Genomic DNA, 16,076 nt, shown 5'->3' with positions numbered 1-16,076 from the left:
CTCTCCCCGGTGCCTCCCGCAGATCTTCAGCCAGGCGGACACATCCCTCAAGCGTTGGATCCTGGAATTTGCTGCAAGACGGAAAAAGGCTGAGGTTCGAAACGGGATCATTAGAAATGACAGCCTGTGGGATAAACTTTTCTTTAATAAAATACAGGTAAGGAATTTAAGAAGGGGGTCTAAAGTCAAAGGACTGTAATTTCTTCCAGCAATCACTGATTTTCCTGAAAGTCAGCGTGGTCCTCTTGCCTGGTGATGAACTGTGGGCAACTGCTGCTCACTGAAAAACTGAATAGAAACAGGAAATGGAGAGCAGTTTGTTATTCCACTAACTTTTGCCTTAAATTTTGCCATATATTATTTTTTATTTATGTATTTATTTTTTAAGCGTTGTGCATAAGATGCCGAAATTTCTCTTCCATGGGGGACAGCTTTCTAGAGGGGAAGGGAGAAGGCAGACTAAGACAGCTTTTGCCACATCCCCCTTCAGCAGCAGCAAGAAATCACCGATTTGCAGAATAGTGCCTGTTTTTCCCAGCTGTGGGAGACCAGCCGTGCCCCGGCACAGGCACCGAGGAGGGATGTGATGTGGCGCAGAGGTACTTGCCCTCTGCCAGCTGCAGTTGCCCAGAGGCAGGCTCGTAGCCTCCTGGCCAACACCAGGGCTGCTGTCACCCCCTTCGTTATTTGGGTGCTCTGAGCCTCGTGGGGACAGGAACCTACCGTGGGCTCTGCCCGTGTCCCACGGGGGAAGGGTTTCTCCTCACTCACCCCCAGCACCAGGCAGGGGAGAGGACCCCATCGAACCCACCCCGCTCTGCTCCCACTGGGGATGGAGATCGGGAGGGGGGTCAGGAAAAGAGGAATATGAGCAAAGAGACATCGCCCCAAAGTTTTCTGCAAATTCTCTATAGATACGATTGGGGTTAGGGTTTGGATTCAACTGGGCATATTCAAAACTGCTTTTTTTTCCCCAGGAAAATAAGAATAAGGGCGTAGAGAAAAATGCACGTGTAAATCATGGTTTAACAAGAAGGGAAAGAAATGAGAATGCCCTGCTGTTTGCCACACATCTCCTCAGTAAAAAAATGATTAAATTTACTTTATACCAGTTTTTGGGGGGCTCTGTACTGCTCCGGGAGGCTCTGATTACTTCATTTTTATTTTTTTTTTTTTTTTAATTGGATAACTTATCTGGAGGCATGCCGCTTTATTTTTAACTAAAGAAACTGACTGTACTTTTTGTCTGCGGATTAGTTGTCCTCGGTTTGCAAAGCGAGCCCGAGCTCACAGGAGGCTGAGGGGGGGACGCAGACATGAGGCGAGCCAGGCTGCATATTGATTCAGGACCTGGCGAGACAGGCAGGCTCAATCCGGAGCTGGTTGCTTTTGTGCTGGGTTTTTTCCTTTTACTTGTAGAATAAGGAGAAAAAAAAAAAAAAAAAAAAAAAGGAAATGAAGGGGCAGGGAAAAAAAAAAAAAAAAAGAAGTAAAAGGCGACACAGGAATTGATGTAATGCCCTCCACAAATATTTGAAGGTCATCGGCCTTCAAAAAGGGACAGCATTGTTTTAGATGGCTTGGGTGCCAAGTCATTAAAAAGAGGAGGTGCAAATAAAAACCGGAGGGGGGGGAAGAGTGTGGGTTTTTTACCCAACAGTTCCTGGAGCTGCTGTGTCTCCTTCAGGCCAGGGCTGGCTCCCCCCGGGCACAGGCATCCACGGGAGGCGAGACCGAGCCTCTCATCCTTCCAGGCGTGGGAATCCCACCCCTGGACATTGAATGGCTCTTTCCTTTGGGGACTAATTCTACCTGCGAGGGACACAATTATTTCTTGTAAGATTTAGCCAGCTTTTTACTCCTGAGGGAAGACTCAGGGCCAGTTCATATTTCTGGAACATAGGAGGTTCCAAGTTGGAACATAGGAGGTTCCACTCGAATATGAGAAAGAATTTCTTCCCGGGGAGGGTGCCAGAGCCCTGGAACAGGCTGCCCAGGGAGGGTGTGGAGTCCCCTTCTTTGGAGATTTTCAAGACCCGCCTGGATGCAGTCCTGAGTAGCATTCTCTAAGCAATCCTGCTTCAGCAGGGGAGTTGGACTAGATGATCTATATGGTCCCTTCCAACTCTAAAAAAAAATTCAGTGAAATTCAGTGAAATTCTGCCTCTATTCCAGAGAGAGCATTTTGGGCAAGTTCTGTATCGGGAACACTCACGGGCGCTGCTGGTTTGGCCATCGGTGGTAATTTGTGATGTTTTCTTTCGTTTTCTCCTGCTCTCGACCAGGCGAGTCTCGGCGGCTGCGTTCGCATGATAGTGACGGGGGCTGCCCCCGCGTCTCCCACCGTCCTGGGCTTCCTCCGCGCCGCCCTCGGGTGCCAGGTGGGCTGATGGAGATGTTCCTTTCCTGTCAGCTGGGAAACACACTGCAGTTAAGCAAGATGATGGGTTAGGACCTCAGAACCACATTTGGGAACCGGTTCCCCACCATCGCTCCATCTGGTGTGGGCTGGACTGGGCTGGACTGGGAGCCACTGGTGGCTCCAGCAGCAGGCAAGCGCCGCTCGTGCTGCAGGCAGCTGCCAAAAAAATTCATGGACTCATCCCACCCATCTCTGAGCACTTAATGGAGTACGTGCAATTAAATGTGCTCACGCACGTGCTAGGAACTTCGTTATGCAAGTCCTTTTCTATATATAAATAGCAAAAGATAATCCTCAGATGGCAATTTAACCCACCAAAGATGTCCACTGGGTTATTTCTCTTTGACTAGGAAGCCCAGGGCAACTAAAAAGCCTCATTCAAGAGCCTAAAATTAGGCGAAAAACATATTAAAAGGTGTATTTTCAAAGTGTCCCACAAAAATACCTTTTTTCCCCCACTAATAGATTCCTCTCGTAGAGTAACATACTTCCTGACTCAGAAGCTAAGTGTTTGAACTTGTCTTCTTACTGTTTTCGGCTCTACAGAGGCGTGGTAATATTCAAACAATAGGACATAAATGACATTTTGTCCACAGTGAGGGCCAAGGGAAGTGTCCCTGTGTTTAATGTGTGCCCGTGCGTCGCAGCTGGCGGGATCAGCTCACCGGAGCGCAAAACGGGGAAATTCTTTGAATTTTTCTTGTTTTCAAGATACCTGTTTCTGTGTCAGGTTTATGAAGGTTATGGCCAAACAGAATGCACAGCCGGATGCACCTTCACCACCCCAGGTGACTGGACATCAGGTAGGAATTTTCTTCCACCGTTTCCAGACAGGAAAGAAATGTACGTTTCTTTTGAAAATTCCAGACTGAAACATCACAAGGTGTTACGCAGCATTCGCCACCCTGTGGATAATCTTCAGCAAATGTGTTGTTCTTCAAAGCGTCTCTAGTCCAGAATAAATACACAGGGATCGGATGTGGGGCACGTTTTCCTGGGGAGGTCTGGAATTGTCCCTTGAGCTGTTATTTGCGATACTCTCACCTCTGCACTCCCAGCCCTCTGAGTCCTCTCTAGAGCACCGGAGCTGAATTTAGAAGAATGTTTCCTAGAATGAAATGCTGGAACAAAGAAAAGATGAATACATTCATGTACTCAGTGAGCAAGCCCAGGCTTCGAATACAGATCCACCACTACTCAATACTTTATATATTTCAGGCTTTCGAAACTTCTGAATCTTGTCAAAATCAGATAAAAATTAGCACTAAGTGGGAGGTGTCCCTGCCCAGGGCAGGGGGGTTGGAACTCAATGATCTTTAAGGTCCCTTCCAACTCTAACCATTCTATGATTCTATGGTAATACATACAAGTACCATGGCTTAATTTCTTCTCAATATAATTCATCAGTATTTATAAAAAAGTTTTGAAACGGGTATCATACTCATTCTAATGAATACTAGTAGGAAACCTGGACAAAAACCCTGTATTAATGGGTCTGGCCAGTTAAACGTTTCTGAGCCATCTCTTTGGGTTTCTTCAACCCAAAACCAGCCCCTTGCAGATACTGGTGTGTGCTGGGGCGTGCTGGCCCCTGCCTGTGCCCTGGCCAGCACAGGGCAAAGCACCACTTGCCGCATCCTCATCCTTGGGGTGCTTCCATCTGGCTCCTTGGCAAATGAGACTACGCAGAGTGCTGTGACACAGAGCTGGGACTCCTCTCCTTCCAGTCCATCTTTCCTAGTGGCTATTTCTGGGGGAAAGAGGCCTGTTTTGCACAGTGCAGTGCTTGAGCTGTGCTTGTCGGCCACAGCAGGCGTTGTCCCAGCTTCATCTTTGGAGAAACTGTAGGGCTGGGGGAAGCCTGATTCAGTGCGGCTGGAATTCCCAGGGGATTATAGCCAAACAGAAGGTTCGGGTATTTGGTCTTAATAGTGTAAAACCATAAATGAGGAAATTATTTCTGCACACAGACACAGCTGCTGCAAGAACAAGCAGGGTATCTACAGATGTGCAAGCGACTAATCACAAAATGCTAAGTAATGTTTCCAGGAGAGATGACAAGTGACTTGATAACTTTGATTTCCAGGTCATGTAGGAGCCCCTTTGCCCTGTAACTTAATCAGATTGAAGGATGTGGAGGAGCTGAATTATTTTGCTTCCAAAGGAGAAGGAGAGGTAGCAAATCACATTTTTATATTAAATTCTCACTAGTTAACACTGTATTAAGTAGTTCTGTAGTTCTAGAAGCGTTTTACCTCCGTAAGGTGCATGTTTGCAGATGTGTTACGTTTTACAATCAGGAAAAGAAAACGTCAATGCAGCAATAAAGCAGCGGAGCACTAATTAAAAAGGGGCTGTGGCAGTAATTCCAGCCAATGCCACGCCTGATTACTTTAAAAGCTAAGACTGAATTAATTAGTTCAGCTGAGAAGAGCTGAATTGCTGTGATTTCTACATTGCTGATATTTCTGTATTGCACAGAAATTAAACTTACTGAAATAACTTTTTTTAACTGCAAGCTGAATGCAAACCAACTTCAAGCAAATCAGTTTCGCAACCCCTACTTCGTACTTCCATTAGTTTGAAAAAAATCCGTCAGTAATTGTATAACAGAATACACTTTAGCTTCATGGAGCACAGTCATTAAGTCAACCTTTAAAATATTTCAATTTTAGTGAATGACGATTTAGCTTGTTAGCCTTTACAGCAGAGTAATAAAATAATTTCTCAGCAACTCTGACTGTTTTGCAGATCTGTGTGAAAGGACCCAACGTGTTCAAAGGTTACCTGAAAGATGAGGAGAAGACGACCGAAGCACTGGACCAGGAGGGTTGGCTTCACACTGGGGACATCGGGAAATGGTTACCGGTGCGTACTGACCAGATGCTCAATTCTGATGTCAGTTGTATTATCCCGCATAAATTTTCAAGTACCGAACTTAAATTTCCAAGCAGCTCTATCTTTACAAAGAATTGAGTTAATATTTTGCAGAATAAGCTCGATATGTCAGTGAAGCATTTTGTGGCAATTCAAAGAGCTCTGTTAAAAGCAGACTGCTTACCGAGTCGCTAGGGTTAAATAACTTCTCTGAGAACTCTCTTTACTTTCTCCTGACAGAATGGGACTCTAAAAATTATTGATCGGAAAAAGCATATATTTAAACTTGCTCAGGGAGAATATATTGCACCGGAGAAGATAGAGAATATCTATATCCGCAGTGACCCTGTTGCCCAGATCTATGTCCACGGAGACAGCCTGCAGGTAAAAACTAAGTTTTCAGAAAATCGTACTTTACTCTTTGTAAATAGAAGATGGAGAGCTGGTGTGACCCGAAGCAGCTTGGAGGATGTTGCGGCCAAAGATCAAGCCTTTAAATTTTATATAGTCTCACCCTTTTGGGTCTCTAACCCTCTCCTTTGCCACGCTGCCTGCGGTAAAGCCAGATGGGGGCAAAGCCACCATGGCTCACCACCACTACCTACACATTTTGACCAATATCATCCTATTTATTTGCATATTTACACAAACACGTACAGCGTCTGAAACCACCGCAATTCATCCCTCTACATTCCTTGGCCATAAATATGAGGTTTCCCTTGGGATTGGAGTTTGCCTGGACTCACAGGCCCATGAGCTGCGTGTATAAGTGATACGGGCTGCGTTCTGCTCTGCCTTATGCCTGTGAAAAAAATAAGTAATTAATATCCAAGCAGAACACAAACTCAACTGAAGGTATTAAAATTGTTGTCACTGAGGAACAGTCACAGAGAACCATTTTTTTTATCCGAGGAAAAGGCACAGACACTAAAAATATACTTTGCTATGACATATTAGCAAATTATTGACATAATTAAACAAGAAGTGGTAAAAACATAGCAAATTCAACCGGCTTGTGTATTGATTAATGTGATTAAATGTTGTTCAGCTTTTGCCTGCAACTCTCCTTCTCCTTCACCTCCAGGCCTTTCTGGTGGGGATCGTGGTGCCCGATTCCGAAGTCATGCCGGGCTGGGCAAAGAAAAGAGGGTTTGATGGCACATACGCAGAACTCTGTAAAAATAAGGTTTGTCTTTCTATCTATCTACAGCACAGACTTTTTTTCACTGTAGCGTAACCTAGTTCGAGTAAGTGTCTTATTATTAATGATCTCGGTGACAAGAGTTATTTCCTCGCTGAAAATGAAGCGGGGTTGATGTGGGTACAGTGACTCGTGCTGACTGTACAGACCTCTGCAAACTCCCACGTGGCGGGGACCAAGGGTCTTTCAGAGGACACCAGGATGGCAGCAGGAGAGGTTGTATTTGCTTAGATGTTTTAAATCAGGACCCCAGCCTTAATTTACTCACGTTCATTAATCCTGAGTAACCGAGTGGAATCCCATCAATGAGCACCGGTGCCACCAAATCATCCCACTGGTGTACGTGGGAAAAGACATCGAGGGGCTGGAGCGTGTCCAGAGAAGGGCAACGGAGCTGGTGAGGGGTCTGGAGCACAAGTCTTGTGAGGAGCGGCTGAGGGAGCTGGGGGTGTTCAGCCTGGAGAAAAGGAGTCTGAGGGGAGACCTTCTCGCTCTCTCCAACTCCCTGAAAGGAGGGTGTAGCCAGGGGGGGTCGGTCTCTTCTCCCAAGGAACAGGCGATGGGACAAGAGGAAACGGCCTCAAGTTGTACCAGGGGAGGTTCAGATTGGATATCAGGAAAAATTTTGACACAGAAAGGGTTATGAAACACTGGAATGGGCTGCCCAGGGAAATGGTTGAGGCACCATCCCTGGGGGTATTTAAAAGCCGGGTTGACATAGTGCTTAGAGACACGGGTTAGTGATGGTTTTTATCAGAGTTAGGTTGACGGTTGGACTAGATGATCTTAAAGGTCCCTTCCAACCCAATTCTATGACTCTAGGACTGCAAATTTAAGCACCTGTGTCATATATGTTTGCAAATATAACCTTACCTTTCATCCTGAGGAAACACTTTAACATCACCGCTCTTAAGTTTAATGCTTGTACATTTCTTCAGTAGAGTATTTGCTAATTATGTTTTGAGTATCAATAGTATTAAGCATCAATATCAATTATGTATTAACTATCAATAACTTGAACGCTACTCAGAAACATGTTTTCTTGGTGAACAATGACACTGACTGCATTTAAGTCTGACCGATATTTCATGAAGAATTTATGCATTTTAACCCAGGAGCTGCAGCAAGCGATAATGGAAGACATGGTACGGTTAGGTAAGGAGAGTGGACTCCATTCCTTTGAGCAGGTAAAATGAAACAATTAATGCATTATTCAGCGTGGCCAGACAAGCAAATTTGTCCATTTGTATTGAAGTGGGGATTTGTCAGCATTTGTCCTGTTACTGCATATCCTTGTTGCAGCTGCACACGATGTTTTCTGAGAGCGAGCTTTATTGGTGGCAAATTGCATTTGTTCCCTGGACAAATATATAGGCTGTGATGCTGCCTTCCCCTCACGCCTGAAATTCAAATTAAATTTAGTGAAAATCTGGGGGGCAGAGGTAAAAATCTAATCCAAGGACAGGGATAATCTCTCCAGTTTGACAACCAGGGCTCAAGATAAATATCCGTAGGACTCTGGTGCTTCTGCCACTGAGAGCGCTGTTAAGAAACTGGGTCACTAATTACCATTCTTATAAACGACCTAGGAAATGCCTCTGGTTTATTTATTTTCAACCTGTGCACCAACTCTTTTCTGGTGCTTGTGTAAATATTGCTGCAACAGAGCTACAAACACTTCAGAAGGAGAGCTCTGAAATCAACCACGGATCACATAGCATTAAAAACACAGTAAAAAGAAATAAATCCACATTTTAAAATGTCTCAATGCTTATTTCTGTTACAATAATGGACATCTTAATCATTCCATATAATTAGCAAGGGCCTTTTTGCTGTTGTTTAGACTGTTTCTGGGTGGTAATTCTAATGAGTAATTCACCGTATCTGAGTGCAGCAGAAGCACCATTAAACATAAACTTGTTATTCTTAATTTCTCAGTTACATATGCAAATGAAACGACAGTAAAAAGAAATTAACTTAAAAGTGAAATACAATTTAAAGCACGGTTTGCAATGAACGTCGTTGTCTGTGGTAGGAATGGTTTGCTCCAGCCACAGTCTTCACAATATAAAATATCCTCAAGTGATGTAGTCTACCAGCAGTTTGCAATGAATAAAGTAGTGAGGAAAGCATTGGCTGCTTTCTGAAAGTTAAGAATATTTTGCTTTTCAAAACTAAAGGGCTTCAAAATTGACATTTCTGTTGCAATACATAACCTTAAAACTGAACTTTGAGCCAGATTATACTGCTAATGCCCTTGTGGGACGGGATGGGACGGGACGGGATGGGATGGGAGCCCCTTTAGGTGGAAGAACCACTCTTTATTGTCCCCATCCTCGTCTCCAGTGCCAGCCCCTGAGCTTGGACCTTGGGCTTGGAAGTGACAACTCTGCCTTTGGTCACCAACTGCTGCCAGGGCACAGGCTCTGAGAGCCCGTGCAGTGAGGGAGGGAGGCATTAATAGCACAAACACTGATTTTGGGGAAGGACGTCACTGGGGCAGGAGCTGGACCTTAATGCTCACGGGGAAAAATGAATCACGTATATCTAACGGAAATTTAAAAATTGATTCTCTCTCATATCCCTGCGACTCCCAGTCTTAGAAAATGCAAACTGGTCTGGTTTGGGGAATCATGAAAGCAGCAGATGGCTGGGGAATTTTGTCTTAAATCGGTGGGCTCTGACCAGTCAGGCAGCAGTTTTCTGCTTTCTCCCGCACCAGCACTCCCATAAAGGCACTGGGAGGAAAAGCCGGCTCCCATCTGCGCTGCCAGGCTCCCTGCTGTGCTCAGAGGCACCGCCGCTAACAAGGGCAGCCTTGTAAAACCCCCTTTGCCTAGGATGAACGATTTCGCATCATTTTAATTAGCTAGTAAACCACCCTCTATTCTTCTTCTTTCAAGCTGCTCATGGTGTATGCTCCTTGTACCTGCAAAGCTTCACGATAATTTTGCAAGACCGCATCGGCGCTGCTTAATTTCTTTCCCTGTTGGGTTAAGACGGTGTTTCTCAGCACAGCTCCCTCCCTCCCCGGCTTTTCGAGTCTTTCATCCCTGTGAAACTCGTCTGTTCCAGTGTCACATATGGCGACGCTGTCCCCTGGGCTCCGCCTGGCTGCGCTTTGCCCTTGGGTTCATAGGGAAGAGAAATTTCCGTGCTCGTTCTCCCGGCGAGCTCCCTTCTGCGCCGGCTTTCGGGAAAACAAGCCAAGAGAGCAGGAGCAGCGAGGGGGTGGCAGAGGGATTTAGTGTCACCTTGGAAAAGTTGGGAAGGTGGGGAAAATCCTGGGGGCCCTGGGCTCCAGGCACAGCCAGAGGTAACGCAGCAGGGCTGGCGTGAGAAATTACGCTTCTTGAGTGGGGGGGCTGTAATTTTTGCTATAAATATATCCCTTTTATTTTTACCGTAGGTCAAAGCCATTTACATTCACTCTGATATGTTCTCAGTACAAAACGGTTTGTTGACACCGACGCTAAAGGCAAAGAGACCAGAACTGAGGGATTACTTCAAAAAACAAATAGAAGAGCTATATTCAAGCATCTCCATCTGAAATCGCAGTAAGAATCTTCTGAATAATGGACTTCGTAGCAATATTAGAATAATACTCAAAAGTACAGAGCCAGAATGACACAGCTGAAATGGAAAAGCATCTGAATCTTACGTTTGAGCCTTTCATTGTTCTAGGACTTCACCATTAACCATATTTTTCCTTCTTTTTTCCATCAGGTGTGACACAATTTATTTTTTACTTTACGTGCACAGTAGGGTACTACTAAGAATTATGCTAAATTGCCATAAAATATAAAGAAATTTCAATCCATGACCAAGTAAATTATGGAAACTTACCTTACTAATAACTAAAAACATTTCTAATTAAAATAGGGGAAATTTCAGGTATGTCTGTTAATATTTGATTGCATATAACCAAATACATTAGAAGCTAAAATTGTGGATAATTCAATAATGTGGTCTACCTCAATCAATCAGTGATGGATGGTGAAAGTCTGTTTTCCCTGATCTGGAAACTTCAAGCTGGATATTGGTTTATATATTAAGTGATAGTTTTTATATTTTCCAGGACATAAATTCCATGGATTTGATTTAATCATTGATGACCTAACTAACAACCGGAATAGAAATAGGAACGGATCTCCCTCTATTTGTACTATTAATAGACCTATTAGTATGTTACATCTAACGGATTAGTAGTACCTTGAAATTACAGGAATGGGTTAGGAAGCGATAGGATAGGATTCCCTCTCTTTCCTTCCCATCCGAACTCAGTCCGTACATGGCATGCTGATTTTGCATTAGGGCCTCCTTCAGCACAGTGCACTCACGGGCATCCGAACGGCTCACACCCAGAGGGTTGCAGAAGCATCGCTGGCTCTGCGGCGGCTTCCTGGGGGAGCTCACGTTAACCCACACCCTCCCGCTCCCTAATTTATTACTTTACATGCTGCTAATACCGCGTAGTCCGGTTGGACTAACTCCCTGCCAGAAACAGTGCTAAAGGAAACGGAGCACAAAGGTATATACGTTGAGATTCTGGACGGGGCTTGGCAAAACAAACTGGTTTTTCGTGAGAAAGGCCAGGCTGGGATGCAGCAAGGGAGAGCATCCTTCAGCTGGCCAAGGAGGAGGAAGAAATACGGCTCCGAAAAGCCCCCGGGATGGGCAAAAAGCTGAGTTGGAAGGTGTCGTGGTGCGGTAAAACGTTGGATGTGGTTGCAGAAAAGCCTGCTGAGAAAACATCCCTGTGTTCAGACGTCTGGAAGCCCCAGTTCCCACTGTCACCACTTCCAGTTGGAATAAAGAGCAAGGAGTCTGGATGAAACCTGGGCTTTTGCAACCGGCTGCAGGAGATAAGTCCCATGTGGAACAGGAAGGCACTCCAAAGCTCTCTCCTGTTACAAAGCACGGTACAAAACACTGAGAAAACTGTCACGCCGAGTCACTTGAATACTTGGGACAGTCGGTGGCTTCCTTCTGCTAAACAGGGTCCTAAATATCCATGTGTATTTTACTAGCTGCTGTTCGTGGCACCAGTGCATACTAGCATGGAGCTGTGCCTGCTAGATCTTCTTTGCTAGGACAGTGAAAGCACACTTACTTTCTCTCTTAAACTGGAATCCACTGTAGACTTTTGAAGCTCAAAGTTTAAATTTTTAAATCTAAGTGACCTCTTATTTTCCCTCCAAAATTCCATTGCATGCTTCAAAATGAAATAAACTGAATTAATGAGTTAGTGTTACACGAAGACTGATTTATTGCAGTAATTTCAGAACAAAATGATACAAAGGCAGCTGTAACTTAACCACTCATAAAAAGAACATAGTGATTTGATTTATCAAATGTGGAAGGATTTGTCTGAATCCCATTTTTGTGCTCGATTCCTCATTCGCTTCCAGTGCAATGACTCATATCAGTCCAAAGCAAATAAGAAATACCACTCCTGTGATCTGATGGCATTGCACATTTATTTTTCAGTCATGTGCACAGCAACGGTATCCCTGGGGAATTTGCGGCGGCCACGTCTACAGAGGATAGGAATTACTGTATAAAATCTGGCTCTCTAGGTCAAGTCATAAAGGATTTTAATCTCTGCGGAGTCTAGTTCATCTCCTTTTTGTATCAGCCAAAAGACAGTCATCCCATATGCATGCTTGAATGCAATGAAGAATTAGTTCAATTTCCTGTTTTAATGTGACATATTTTTAAAATAAAAAAAAAACAAACCGTCATCTAAGTACAGAAAAACTATTTTCCACTGACATTTTTCTACTACGTGAGTTTAATTTGCTTTTCTCCTAAAATGATCTCACTTAACCAGATTTTTCTAGACAACTTATCTCTGACTTGAAGTAGAGAAGATCCCAATATGAGTTTATTTACGGCTTAGATGGCTGTTATTTTTATGTATATAATGCTGAAAAATATATCTGTCATCTTCTTTTGGTATTTGATGCAAAATGTCAGATGCACTAGAGCCAAAGATACGAACACCAAAAGAGAAAAAAAAAAGAAAAAAAAATACAGACTTGGCCACACTTGGATGATGCAAAATTTGGGAGAAATCGTGTTTTCACACCAAAAGCGTGAATACTTTCAGAACTTGTGAAAAGCTGTATAAATAAACTAAAAGCTCTCTTCAATGCGTTCTTGTGTAATCAGATTTTCCTCTGCAGGTCACTCCCTCTCCCCATAATCATAGAAATGTTGTAAGAGATTAAAACTTGAAATGAACACACGTGTGAGGTGTGAGGTAGGCACAAACATGCTTCTCTTCAAATTCCACGTTTGTTTTGTATTGAGCTTTCTTAAACTGAAATAATTCCTGTGACCCCCCCAAGGAAAAATCCCCAGCGCTGTCAAATAACCATTTTTTTCCCCTTCAAGATAACTAATTACAAAATTAATTTCTAATATTCATCTTATTGAAAGAGTTGAGCCTCAAGTGCCATTGCACAAGTGGCAACGCAAGTTCCCCTTCTCCATAAAGAGCCCAATTCTTGATGGCTTCAGGATGACTGGTTTTAACTAATCACTGTCATCTGGGGGTTCATTCCACAGTGAATTAATGAAAAAATACAGAAGCCCAGTGAAATGAGCACGGCTCCTGTCTGCCATCCCAGGTAGGCTCAGTGCTGGTCAGTCCGGCTCCTGTGATGGGGCTGTCACTCGGTGTCACCGAAGGACAAAGGATGAGTCCTGTATTCTCGGATGTTTTAAATGTGGGAGGTTCTTCTGTGCCTGTGAAATCACCAGGAGACTGTCTCCAGTGCTCGTATATAAAAACCAGAATAAAATACATGTTTCCAGGAAGAGAATATTGCTTAGTGATGTATTTCGTATGTTCTTTGCTCGATATGTTGCACAGAGAAGATACCGTTCTGCCACAGAAACGGTCACAGACACGCACGGGTGTGAGCAGACACCACACCAGACAGTCTTAACCCCAAACTGGCAGGAAATAAACAGCATTATTCTGTCCTCAAAGGCGCATTCGCAGGTTAAAGTGGTTGATGCACATCAGGTGAGAGAGAGAAGGTGAGTTGTTTATTGATATAAAAGTACTATTTTGCAATCTGTCCTCACTGTTAGTAAGTACGTCTCAGCATCAGTAAAGTCCAGTGTCATTTTTGCCATGAATATGAAGTTCTTGCATCTAACAGGAAATAATCCGACTTAATCTTCTGGAATGAAACATTAACTATAGAATTTTTTTTTTATTTTTATTTTCCATGTGTTAAAAGCACAAACTGGTGATCTATCTGTAAATAAACTGCTCCAAGATGAATGTAAACTGGGAAAGAATATACTATTTTTGCATGGTAACAGATTACTTAAAGACCTCTTGATGCCTTACAGAAAAGTTGGAAAAGCATTTTATTTAGAGGCAATTCTATCTGCGTACTTTTTGTATCTTTAGCTCACTTTGCTTTTGTCTGAGGAAAAAAAGAATAAAAATCTCAGAATTAGATCTTTGTTTCTTCTTGGAATTAACGTTCTTCAGTACTTTGCACATTCAATGGTTTCTACACCATCTTCACTCCCGTTAAATGACGAAGCCGAGGCTGTTCTTTTCAGAGGAGAAATCTGGATGCTTGTAGTCTGGGAGAGAAACAGCTTTAGATCCCTGGAATTGTTGCAAAATAAAATGTTTTCTGAGGCATCTAGAGCCCCTTTAAGCCCTTCACTTCATTTCAGCTTTTTGTTATGTATTTTAGCAAAGTACAAGCAGCGAACAAACGAGGCATTTTCTCAAGTGTTGCCTATTCTATTTTCAACTGGAAGTGAAGGGGTTAAAATATATACATTTGTGTAAAAAAAAATTAAAATCTTAACTGTAATTAAAGATTTTTCAGTTTTGGTATTTTAGCATGTATATCAAAAAGTCATCTATGGAAACTTTTGTAAAGAATTAAATTGTTCACATTTCTCAGAACTGCTGATAAGATTTTTCTCGTGGACTGACAATAAAAGCTCTTTTATAAAATCTGTTGTTACTCCAGCACTCTGTCCTCACAATCGGCGTAAAGTCGTTCAGAATGTGTGTCTACACTAAACGTGTTGTAAAAAAAAACACCCGTAAATACATAAAATAAAATAACGACCAAAGGAATATTGGAACCTGAGATTGATTTTAGCAATCTTCTATGAAAAAATTGTTGCAAAGTTCTCTGAAGATGCAGCAGTCTTTCTGTAATGGTTTCTTTTTTTTTTTTTTTTTTATTTTAAAACAATAATAATATAACCAAATGTATATGCTTGGTTAATATGAATTGACAATTGGGAATGCATAGTATTTTTTCAGACTATGTGTCTAAAACAATAAAGTTTAAAAGCGTTCAGTCTCTCTTCCAGTTTTTGCGTGCGCTTGCAGCTCTCAGTTTCCCTTGGAAATCCAGTAATGCCAAAGAATTAACTCAAATTTTTCGTGTTAAGGAAGCAATGAGACTCCTCTGCTCGATAAACTGAAACGGGGGGGGGGGTCTGATGAGCGAAAGGAATATAACGTACATAATTTTAATTGCAAGATGTAGTATTATAAACCCAAATCTATCTGCATATTTATTAGCCAAAACCGGTGCCAGGGAGCAGCAGCATGGGGTACAGCCCCTGCGGGGGCCAGCAGCAGGGCAACGGGACTGGGACCAGGCAGGGTTGTTCAAGATACACTTTAATTTTGCATCAGGAACTGGTGGCTGGGGTTTGGTTCAAGGGAAAGAGCCATCCCTGATGCCACCTGCCATCATCTTCCAGGTTTCTTTGCCCTTGGCCCGGTGGCCATGTCACTCCAGGGCTTGTGCCCGCCTTGTCCCCTCACTCTCCGTTTCTCTCAAGTTTCACTCTCCCTTTCTCTCTTGGCAAGTTTGCCGATGACACCAAGCTGGGTGGCATGGTGACACACCTGAGGAACGGGATACCATCCAGAGAGACCTGGACAAGCTGGAGAGGTGAGCCTGTGACAACCTTGTGAGGTTCAACAAGGGCAAGTGCAGGGTCCTGCACCTGGGTTGGGGCAATCCCCGGTATCAGCACAGGCTGGGGATGGAGGGATGGAGGGATGGAGAGCAGCCCTGCCGAGAGGACTTGGGGGTGTTGGTGGATGAGAAGCTCAACATGAACAGCCAACATGCTCTGGCAGCCCAGAACCCCCCCCGCCACGTCCTGGGCTGCACCCCCAGCAGCGTGGCCAGCAGGGCGAGGGGGGGGGATTCTGCCCCTCTGCTCCGCTCTGGGGAGACACCCCCCCCCAGTGCTGCCTCCAGCTCTGGGGCCACCAACAGCAGAAGGACACGGAGCTGTTGGAGCGGGGCCAGAGGAGGCCACGGAGATGCTGGGAGGGCTGGAGCCCCTCTGCTGTGAGGACAGGCTGAGAGAGTTGGGGGGTTCAGCCTGGAGAAGAGAAGGCTCCGGGGAGACCTTCGAGCCACTTCCAGTCCCTCAAGGGGCTCCAGGAAAGCTGGGGAGGGACTCTGGATCAGGGAGGGGAGCCACAGGACAAGGAGGAAAGGTTTTAAACCAAAAGAGGGGAGATTGAGATGAGATGTGGGGAAGAACTTCTTTGGT

At 44.1% G+C, this 16,076-nt stretch overlaps 1 protein-coding gene across 6 annotated transcripts in view; it reads left to right on the top strand.

Moving 5' to 3' along the window:
- The window catches only part of ACSL6 (acyl-CoA synthetase long chain family member 6), a 29,728-nt gene extending 19,678 nt beyond the window's left edge, over positions 1 to 10,050 (top strand). For 5 of the 6 annotated variants that reach the window (XM_074156622.1, XM_074156621.1, XM_074156624.1 and 2 more), the window contains exons 12-20: positions 23 to 157; positions 2,286 to 2,381; positions 3,153 to 3,225; positions 4,509 to 4,597; positions 5,174 to 5,290; positions 5,540 to 5,683; positions 6,384 to 6,485; positions 7,616 to 7,687; positions 9,910 to 10,050. In XM_074156622.1, the coding sequence (XP_074012723.1) occupies positions 23 to 157; positions 2,286 to 2,381; positions 3,153 to 3,225; positions 4,509 to 4,597; positions 5,174 to 5,290; positions 5,540 to 5,683; positions 6,384 to 6,485; positions 7,616 to 7,687; positions 9,910 to 10,050 (969 nt within the window). The remainder of the gene's footprint in view (positions 1 to 22; positions 158 to 2,285; positions 2,382 to 3,152; positions 3,226 to 4,508; positions 4,598 to 5,173; positions 5,291 to 5,539; positions 5,684 to 6,383; positions 6,486 to 7,615; positions 7,688 to 9,909) is intronic. The other variant, XM_074156625.1, reaches the window with a different exon arrangement.
- Positions 10,051 to 16,076: the final 6,026 nt, after the last annotated feature.

The sequence above is a fragment of the Numenius arquata genome, chromosome 11 (genome assembly GCF_964106895.1).
Source record: "Numenius arquata chromosome 11, bNumArq3.hap1.1, whole genome shotgun sequence".
In the NCBI taxonomy this organism is placed as follows: Eukaryota; Metazoa; Chordata; class Aves; order Charadriiformes; family Scolopacidae; genus Numenius; species Numenius arquata.
Note: the sequence above shows the minus strand (reverse complement) of the source record. Positions and strands in the feature narration are given on the sequence as shown.